This window comes from Arachis ipaensis, chromosome B02, assembly GCF_000816755.2.
Source record: "Arachis ipaensis cultivar K30076 chromosome B02, Araip1.1, whole genome shotgun sequence".
NCBI classification, from domain to species: Eukaryota; Viridiplantae; Streptophyta; class Magnoliopsida; order Fabales; family Fabaceae; genus Arachis; species Arachis ipaensis.
The window spans coordinates 96,738,598-96,747,668 of NC_029786.2; the positions used below are offsets into that span (position 1 = coordinate 96,738,598).

The window sequence follows — 9,071 nt, forward strand, 5'->3', positions numbered from 1 at the left end:
TTAAGAATATTATTATAGTTTATTTATAATTTATTTATTATTTTATTATAAAATAATTTTTTGGTTAAATTATAATTAGACTAATAAAATAATAAATCAATAATTAAAATAGTTCAATAATCAGTTAAATTTTAGAATTTTGGATAAAACCGACCGATAATGACAAAAATTTAGTAGCGATTTTTATAACCACAACTAAATAGAAAGATTGCGGGAGTTTATCCGATGTTTTACGATTGTACGGTAAAATATCATGATTTAGTGACAATTATTACCTAACTGTCACAAAAAATTATATATTCGCACATAAAATACAAGAAGTTATTATCTATCCATCATTATCACCCATATGTAACTTCTGGTAGGTTGAGAACGAATATTTATTTGTGTTTGAATTATGATTAAAATTTTATTTATCATGTTTTACTAGTTAATTTTAATTGATTTTAGTACTTAGAAAAAAAAAAGTTAGGCAGGCTAGTTGTGTGGCGGTCGTCAATCCGCCTTAAAGCGAGGTGAGTTAGCTTTTTTAATATTTTAATTTATTTTTATACAATGAAAATAAGGTACATAATGTTCTTAGACTAACAAAGAAATAATACTGACTTTAGTCATTTTGGATCGGAAAAAGACAAAAGAAGTGCACACCACACAATGAGCAAGAGCGTTTCTTTCATTGTCAATCTGGTTGGCTGATTGATATGCTTTTAATTCCTTGCCCATAACTCTGCACACTTCAAACACATGCTTGGAAGAAAACAGTGCTGCCCCTTTAATTGCTACCTTACTAGTTACTCCTGTAGGTTAGGTTATTCTTGACTTGCTTCCATCTGTGGCAACTTTTTGAGCCTTGTTCATATACACATGTAGCAAATAAATTCTTAGCTTGTGTTTGACCAACGAGAAAGGACTCGTGTTTTCTTACTACGAAAAAATCATTTTTAATAGTAAATTTTGACTGTACTATAGCCAATGTTGTCAGAACCGGACCGACCCGGCCGGTCGGACCGGAAAACCGGTGAACCGGTGCTATAACCGGTTCGGGCGAGACATATAACCAGACAAGGAATCAAACCGGAATGACCCGGATTGAACCGGCCGGGTTTGGTAAGAACCGGAGAACCGGCGGGTTTCATTTAACCCGGGCCGGTTTGAACCTTTTTTTTTTTTTTTCCTTTTCGCTGGAAACGACGTCGTTTCCTAATAAAAATAAAAAGAGCTGCTGCTGAAACTAACCCTAGCCTCCATCCGTCTCATACCCTCATTCACTGCATCTATCCCCTGTTTCCCCCTTTCCCTTCCCAAACGGTTACTTTGGCCATGAGAGCTGACAGCTGAGAGATAGAGAGTCTGCTACTCTGCTTCAGTTCGTCGCCGGCGCGGAGACCCAGCAGCCAGCAGCCAGCAGCTTCAGCCAGAGTTCGTGCGCCACTCACCACCGCGAAGAAGCAGTTGCCTCCTCGTCGCCTACTGCCTCCAGGTTGTCAGTCGTGAGTCGCCACCTCCTGTCTCCCTCTTCTCTGCTCTGCTCGTCCCTCCATCCCTCCAGGGTCCAGCCGTCCAGCCGTCCAGGTATGTAGTTTTAATTTTTTTCATTTTTTGAAGTTAATTTTCAATAATTTATTACCGAACTACTACTGAATACTGATAGTTAGAAACTTAGAATTAATTGATTATTGTAGATTGATTATGTATGCTGGTTTCTGTTTGATTTCTGTTAGAATTTACCCAAATTGGTTGTTCACATATGTTTGATACTTTGATTTCTGTTTGATTTTTGTATGTTTTCAATACTTCCACATGTTTTTCTGTTTGATTTTTGTATGTTGGCATTACTTTCACATGTTTTTCTGTTTGATTTAGTACTGATAGTCAGAATTAATTGATTATTGTAGATTGATTCTGTATGTTGGCAGATGAGAACATGAATACTTCCACATGTTTTTCTGTTTGATTATCCATTGTTGTTAGATTGTTATTGTTATCTGTTATAGTGTTATATATGTTGGTTGATGTTGTATATTATTCTTAGTAGTTAGTGGATTGTTGTTGTGGATTATTCTTGGAGATTAGTGTTATATATGTTTGCACACACAGGACACTCCTTGATCCTGTTTTTTTAAGCACTTGTTTGGCTAAGCCTTTGATTGCAGTCACATATAGCTTGAGTAAGGTGTCAGAGTTCATAGCTCCAATTAGGATTGTTAGACTCACAAGGGATAGAAAACAAGATTGTGATTTGGTGTGTGGAAAACAGGTGACTTGATAGTATGTCCAGAAGGAACAACTTGTAGGGAGCCATATCTATTAAGATTCAGCTCATTGTTTGCTGAGTTGCTGATGAAATAGTTTCTGTGGCTATGAATGCTCATGTCAGCATGTTCTATGGGACCACAGCGGCAGGCTTGAAGTGTTGGACCCATCTTCTTCTTCATGAATCCTCGGCCATGTTACCACATTCACATTATGTTTATTTTTAGGATTTGAGACTTAATGTTTATTAAAATGTTATTGGAGATATGTTTTTTAACTGTTAATTTTTAAGTTTTTAGCTATTTTATACGTTTTACTTATGTGGGACCGGGTTAACCGGTTCAACCAGTGACCCACCGGTTGAACCAGTAACCCAGTGACCCAGTAACCTGACCGGTTCGATCACCGGTTTGGTTCTGACAACTATGGTTTTATTTGATTTAAAATTAAAATAGGAAATTAATTTATGTATTTAGATATATAGGGTTTTGTCCAACTTCTAAAAATTTAGAAAAAATAATTATATAATATACACTACAACATTTTTAAGTTGAGGCAACACTTTTGGACCTAAGGCAACGTTTTTGGGCGGCGTTGCATATGCAGCCGTTGCCTTAGATCAAGACAACACTTTTTTGTTTCAAAAGCAACGCTTTTGAGAGCAACACTTGGTAAGTGTTGCCTTTGGTTGAAAAACAACAACACTTCAAAGGTGTGTTTGAGACAACACTTTTATAATGTTGTCTTTTCTCATATTTTGACCACTACTAAAAAATGTTACCTATTTGCAATAAAATTCAACCCTTTTTATGTGTTGCTTATAAGTTTGAATTTGTAATACTTTAAAGTGTTGCCTATTAGTTTTGAATATACAACCTTTTAAAGCATTGCCTTTTTTTTTTGAATATGCAACCTATACAAGTGTTGTCTTTTCTTTTGGATATGCAACCTATACAAGTGTTACTTTTTCTTTTGGATATGCAACCATACAAGTGTTGTCTAATATTCAAAATATGCAACTAATAAAAGAATTGCCTTTTTGATAAAAATAAAAATTACTTTTGTAATAAAAATACAAAAAAATAAAATTTACAATAAAATTTTTTGTTCATACATGTGTAATTATTTTAAAATTTACAATAAAATGGGAAACAAGTAACAACAAATTTCTAACACAATTTTTGCCACTAAGTCTAAAAACACGTTACATGAACATAAATCTAGGTGGTTTTCAACGAGGATCAAGAAATAAAAGCTAGATAATATTCACCCCTACATCCAGAATCACCAATCCACAAGACTCCCCAAAAGCATTATAAGCCTGTAACAATAATAGAAAATCAGGGGGGAAGTTATGTTCGTAATTCCACCTTTTTTTTTAATTCCAACTCTGAATAGTGCTATGTTTTTTTCATTCCAAATAATAATAATAAAGGTTTAGGGAATAGTACTAGAATAACATACATGCTTTTAGAGTCTTCCAATCAATGAAATTTCACTCCTTAATTAAAGGTACAGATACTTGACAAGCAATAAATAAATTTTGTAAGCATTGCAAATGGTTATAAGTAAAATCTAATGTAAGAAGATATAATTATCCAATGTGTATGCATGCAAATGTTTGTGTCTACCTCCAGGTGCTGTCGTACTTCACCGCCACCATGATAAGAGTATATTTGAACAATGTGCTTTGAGTAAGCAACTCCTGTTTGTTGAACAAAGTCATATTAATGATTGGTTGCGTTGACTTCAGAAAGTATACATTAGAGAATATCATAAACGAATAATTTAAAAATTTTCAACTTACCGAATAAAGCACCATCTGGACTCCAAATCACACGGTTGACAGAAACACCTGGATCTTTGATAAGAGCAGCCTGAATTACACATATATAGCTTTATTTCAGTAACTATAAGTTACAAGTATCCGGGCTTGGTATAAAAATTCATGTATAAAGGAGAAAAGGGGAACCTGAAATGGCATTGAACAGGCACTAAGATCCCAAACTTTGAAATTCCTCAAGACCAACCACTCCCTAGAACCCACTTCCCACAAAGCAATGTCCCCAACATTTGTACCAACTGATACATTGCATGAAAAGAAGGAAGAACTTATGTTTAGCTGAGAACAATAACATCAAATACACACAATTAACTCAAGTGAAAAACACTATTGAAAGGTCTTAGAAAGGCAGCAGACCAAGAAGTATAGTCTGTTGAACTGGATAGAAGTCCATGCTCATAGGAGATGAATCTTGGTTAAGAGTCCGCATAATAGTCTTTGGCAAGTCATATGGTGCATTAAAAGCCTGGCCATGACCATGACCTGGGAACGTGGCTGACAACACATTGACAGGAAGATTTACCTGCACAACATGATGAAAAGTTGATGCCAGAAATGTGAGTTGTAAAAATTTGTATAGATAAGAATTACAAGACCACTAGTGATTTTTTTCCCTAAGTGTTATCAGATTACCTCATCCGACATTCCCATTGGTCTTGTTCTCTTAGAGACATGATTTGAATCTCCAGATGGGTAGTCAACAGAAGGATTAGTTGGAGGGGTCCTAGGGTCCTTCAAAGCAGCTTAAATAAGACAATGAAACTTGTCAGAAGTAAGAGATTGAATTTAGAACCATAGCCAATTAGATGTTAAAACCACTACAAACTCGAGAATAGCAGGCCGCAAGAAAATGTATTACCAGGGATTGATGGTGCACCAAGACCTATAGCAGTACCAAGACCTATAGTGGCTCCTCCAGAAACTACAGCATGTGCTACAATGGTAGGATTTGACATCCAACCAGCCAGGGGTGTTGGCACAGGTGCTGGAGTAGGTTGAAAAGGCTATACACATTAACCACAGAATAGTCCAGCACCAAAATAAGAACCAAAAGATAACAATATGTAATGCCTACAAAACCAAATCAGTAAAGTAGCCCACCCCATGTGCACCAAGAGGAGGAAACCCTCCAGCCTTTGGCAAGGATCCTAGTAGTGGATTATTAGCAGGAGATGGAGCTCTTGCACCATTGGGTTGTCCACATGAGTGATCCACAAATCACTGAAAGGTGAAACTTGACATTTAGTTAGTTAGTATATTACTATATCAAGGATCATAAATAGAAAACCTTGGTACCAGAGCATATGGTCGTACAATGCAAACATTAAAACATATAAGAAGGGAAGGCAAAGGATAACATATCCACTGATTACCTCAGCTGCTACCACAAGTAACCTGCACATATACCAATGAAGCTTAGTTTTTATTATTGAGATGCATAAAATCTCTTCAATATAACAGTATTATCTTAAAGCTATACTGTTATAGAAAAGCAATACATTTTTTATACAAGTTATGTTCAATTAAGTTAATTGCCAAACACTTAGACCACTATATGTATATCACTTAGCTCAGAATTTAAGAAATTAATACCACTGAACCTGGAACTTGAAGATTTGTGCGCAAAATGAAAAAATCTCCTCAGTGTTTTTCATCAGAAGAAAGAAAACCTTGGCAGGAGCATCAGCAACTCTGAAAGCTTCTGCTGTTGCCCGTACTAACCACAAGCTAGGAAAAACATTGAAAATTCAGCACAAGAAATTCAGAAAATACACACATCATGATGATGAAAGTGAAAATAGAAAGAAAAGGAAAAATACACAGTACATACAGTTGTTTCTGAACATGTTTGGGCCTCGAACCTCAAAGCATAGCATTATATGCTAGCAACTCGAAAAAGCATATTCAATAAGCACATACACTAGACCCTCTCAAAGAACATATATACATCCTAAACACATTCCTCAATTTCCCCAATTTGAGAATAGAATTAGCTTCCTAAGATTACAGAGGAGAAAAAATCCTAACCTAAGACATGATTACAGCGAGCAGTAAGGATTACAGCAGAGACAGCTCAGGCAGAGCAGCGAGGACGTGAGGCATTGGCGAGCCGACGACAACCATCAAGCAGCGATGACGACCAGAGACGACTCAGGTAGCGCAAGGCGGAAAAGAGGGATTACAGCAGCGGCGGATCCGGCAGCGCAGGTAGAAATGGCAATGGCAGTGCAAGTCAGAGATTTCAAAATGGCAGAGAAGAGATTTCAAAATGGCGGAGAAGAGCAGAAGTTTCAGCTAACAAAAAAGCTTTTCATCAGCTTAGTAAAATGCCATACATGAATGTGCATTGTGAAGAACAGAGGGAAATCGATTCTCCCATAAAAATTAATTCATGTGAATTAGTTATATATAATTAGTGCACTATCAATATTTCCAAACTTTTTATTGATAAATAAACTGAAGATAACTCAAACCACTGATTGTGTAGAGGAGTAAGACAATGTTCTTAAAAATAAACAGAATAGAGCAAGTGCAGCACCTTGTAATCTTTTTTTCATCATTCATCTTTTTTTGAAGCTCACCATTAGTAACACTTCTTTGATAATCTTCAGAGGAAAACACAGAGCCATAAGATGCCTGTGTTCAAAGATTGGCAACTAAGCACTCCCAAACACAAAACAGAACAACAAAATACAAACCTAAGAATGCAATACTATTTTATAAAAATTATGAAACAATTAAACTATAATCACATTGCTAAATTGTGATTACTCAAAAAAGAAACAACAATTTAAATCAAACCTAAGAGGTATTTGAAGGTGAGCGACAAATCGGTAAAGTCTTTGTCCTTCGACATGATCGAGCTCGAAACTGCAAAAATAATGAAAAGAAGAAAAGGATTATGTGAGCTTCTTCAATTGATTAAACTGAAAGAGATGTGCGTGGAGAGAGAGAGAGATGTATACTGGAACTATTGTTATTAATTCAACTAAATTAATCAAGTAGTATGTAAAATCAATCTACAAGCCTTCAACGACGACGATGGAGGAAGAGATGCTGAGGACCAAGGCTGAGGCGAGAGGCTTGAGTGAAAGAGGAGAACGGCGGAGAGTTGTTGATTTGCCTGAGAGGATAGAGCACGGCACCACGGCGGAGCAGAGCAAAGGTTTCAGAAAGGCGCGAGCAGAAAAACACGACGGAGCAGAGCAGAACAAGGCGTGAGCTCGAGTAATGAGAAACATGACGACGACGAGCAGAGAAGAGGGATTACAGTAGTGGCAGATCTGGCAGCGCAAGGTAGAAACAACAACAACAGCGCAAGGCAGAGACGGTGCTGGAGGTGAAGAAAGTGGCGGTGGCAACTTCTCTCTCCGTCATCTTCTTCTCCTTCTTTCTCTTCTTCCTCGTTTGATGGCAGTTCTCCCTTTCTTTTCTTCTCTTTATCACTCTCTGTCTCTCTCCCCTCACCGTGCATTTTTTCCTTCTGTCTTCTCTTTTTCCCGTGCAATGGAGAACCCTAATCCTCTGATCTTCTAATCGTAATTAATTTTGTATTTTATTTTATTTTTTGTTATTAAGTTGGATTTGTTTTATTTTAAAATTGATAGAAAATGATAATCAAAGTTAAAATATGTATTAAAGATAAAATTTATTTTTTAGAAGAGGCATTAAAAACTTTAGACAACACTTAAAAATAAAGTTTAAAATAAATTTAAAGACAACTCTTATAAAAAGTAAGATATTAACTTTATAATAATTGCTTCTGTATATTTGATGGGGCAACACTTAATAAGTGTTTTTTAATTTATCAAAGACATCACTTATAGTGTGTTGATTTAAAATATGTTGTTATAGTTCTATTTTTTTGTCACTAGTATAAAGTATTGTCTATATATATTTTAGACAACATTTTTAAAGTGTTGTTTTGAACATATGTTGCAATAGACAAAAAATGTTGTAGTGATAATATTAGTATTTTTATAATTAAAAAGTTTAAAATGTAATCATTGTTAATCTCGTTTTTTTAAAATAAAAATAGAATCTAGTATGAGAAACTTTTATGGCATATATAAAGTTTCATACTGACTAAAAATAAAAAGTACGGTATCTTTTATAAGAGTGACATAACTTTTATTACTTAAGCTAATTTTTTAAGTTAATTATTAGGCATATTTAATTTATAATATAGTGTTAAAACAAAGTTAAAATTGGTATTAGGTCATCCCTATATACTCACACCATATATATATAAAAATAAAGTCGTAATAGCCTTGACAATCCTTATTAGTCAAGCTAGCTTTTGAGATTAGATTTATACACTTTTATCAAAAAAGTAAACTGTTATAATATAAAATATATATTAAAAATAAATAAAATAATATATTTATATANTTCATATATATAAGAAGAGATAAAATATACTAAATCAAACTTCAAAAGACTACCAATCATTTAAAATTTTATGGGCATAAATGCAAACTCTTTATTATATTATGATAATCTTTTTGGTTAAAGTTGTAAATTCTCTCATCAATACGACGATCATATCATTATAAAATGAGTTCAGAAGACAACTTTTAGCATATTTTTGTGTGCAAATAATAATTTATTGATTAATAATAAATTTTTAAATAAAATTTAGATCTATAATAAAATAGTCATTAGTTTATCGAATTAAAAGATATTATAAAAAATTTAATTGAATAAACCAAGTCAAAATAATACAAAATTAAAAGGATGAATTTTAGTTTGATTTTTAAAATTAAATGTGTATATCAATTTAGTTCCTAAAATTTTAAAATGTACAATTAAATCTACGAATTGAAAATCATAAATTTCGGTTAGTCCATATTTGTTCTGTCGCCTTCAATTTATTATTATGATGGAGTTTAAGTGTACGAAAATGGTCGGAAGTCAGTTTAATTGGGGTAAAAAACAGTCAGAATTTATTTGTTGTTTTTTTAATATTTTTACC

The 9,071-nt window shown here is 34.1% G+C and overlaps 2 protein-coding genes and 2 long non-coding RNA genes across 6 annotated transcripts in view; 1 reads left to right on the forward strand and 3 right to left on the reverse strand.

Annotated features, from left to right (window-relative positions):
• Nucleotides 1-5,494, reverse strand: part of LOC110269016 (topless-related protein 1-like) — a 15,383-nt gene extending 9,889 nt beyond the window's left edge. Inside the window, exons 1-7 of one of the 2 annotated variants that reach the window (XM_021116247.1) lie at nucleotides 5,198-5,494; nucleotides 4,956-5,081; nucleotides 4,730-4,839; nucleotides 4,454-4,619; nucleotides 4,226-4,335; nucleotides 4,061-4,130; nucleotides 3,885-3,958 (exon numbers count right to left, since the gene is read on the reverse strand). In XM_021116247.1, the coding sequence (XP_020971906.1) occupies nucleotides 3,885-3,958; nucleotides 4,061-4,130; nucleotides 4,226-4,335; nucleotides 4,454-4,619; nucleotides 4,730-4,839; nucleotides 4,956-5,052 (627 nt within the window). In that variant the 5' untranslated portion in view covers nucleotides 5,053-5,081; nucleotides 5,198-5,494. Of the gene's footprint in view, nucleotides 1-3,884; nucleotides 3,959-4,060; nucleotides 4,131-4,225; nucleotides 4,336-4,453; nucleotides 4,620-4,729; nucleotides 4,840-4,955; nucleotides 5,101-5,197 lie in introns of both variants that reach the window. The other variant, XM_021116246.1, reaches the window with a different exon arrangement.
• The window catches only part of LOC107625853 (non-specific lipid-transfer protein 1), a gene marked incomplete at its 5' end in the record, with an annotated part of 49,824 nt that overhangs the window by 37,514 nt on the left and 3,239 nt on the right, over nucleotides 1-9,071 (reverse strand).
• Nucleotides 1,242-2,555, forward strand: LOC107625852. Its single transcript, XR_002357888.1, has 2 exons — nucleotides 1,242-1,572; nucleotides 2,258-2,555. It is a non-coding gene; the product is annotated as an uncharacterized LOC107625852 (long non-coding RNA).
• Nucleotides 5,749-7,593, reverse strand: LOC107628502. 2 transcript variants are annotated; one of them, XR_001617818.2, is made up of 5 exons: nucleotides 7,063-7,593; nucleotides 6,899-6,967; nucleotides 6,636-6,733; nucleotides 5,928-6,391; nucleotides 5,749-5,824 (listed from the first exon to the last, which is right to left on the reverse strand). It is a non-coding gene; the product is annotated as an uncharacterized LOC107628502 (long non-coding RNA). The 2 variants fall into 2 exon arrangements; XR_002357889.1 differs by having other exon boundaries at nucleotides 5,928-6,733.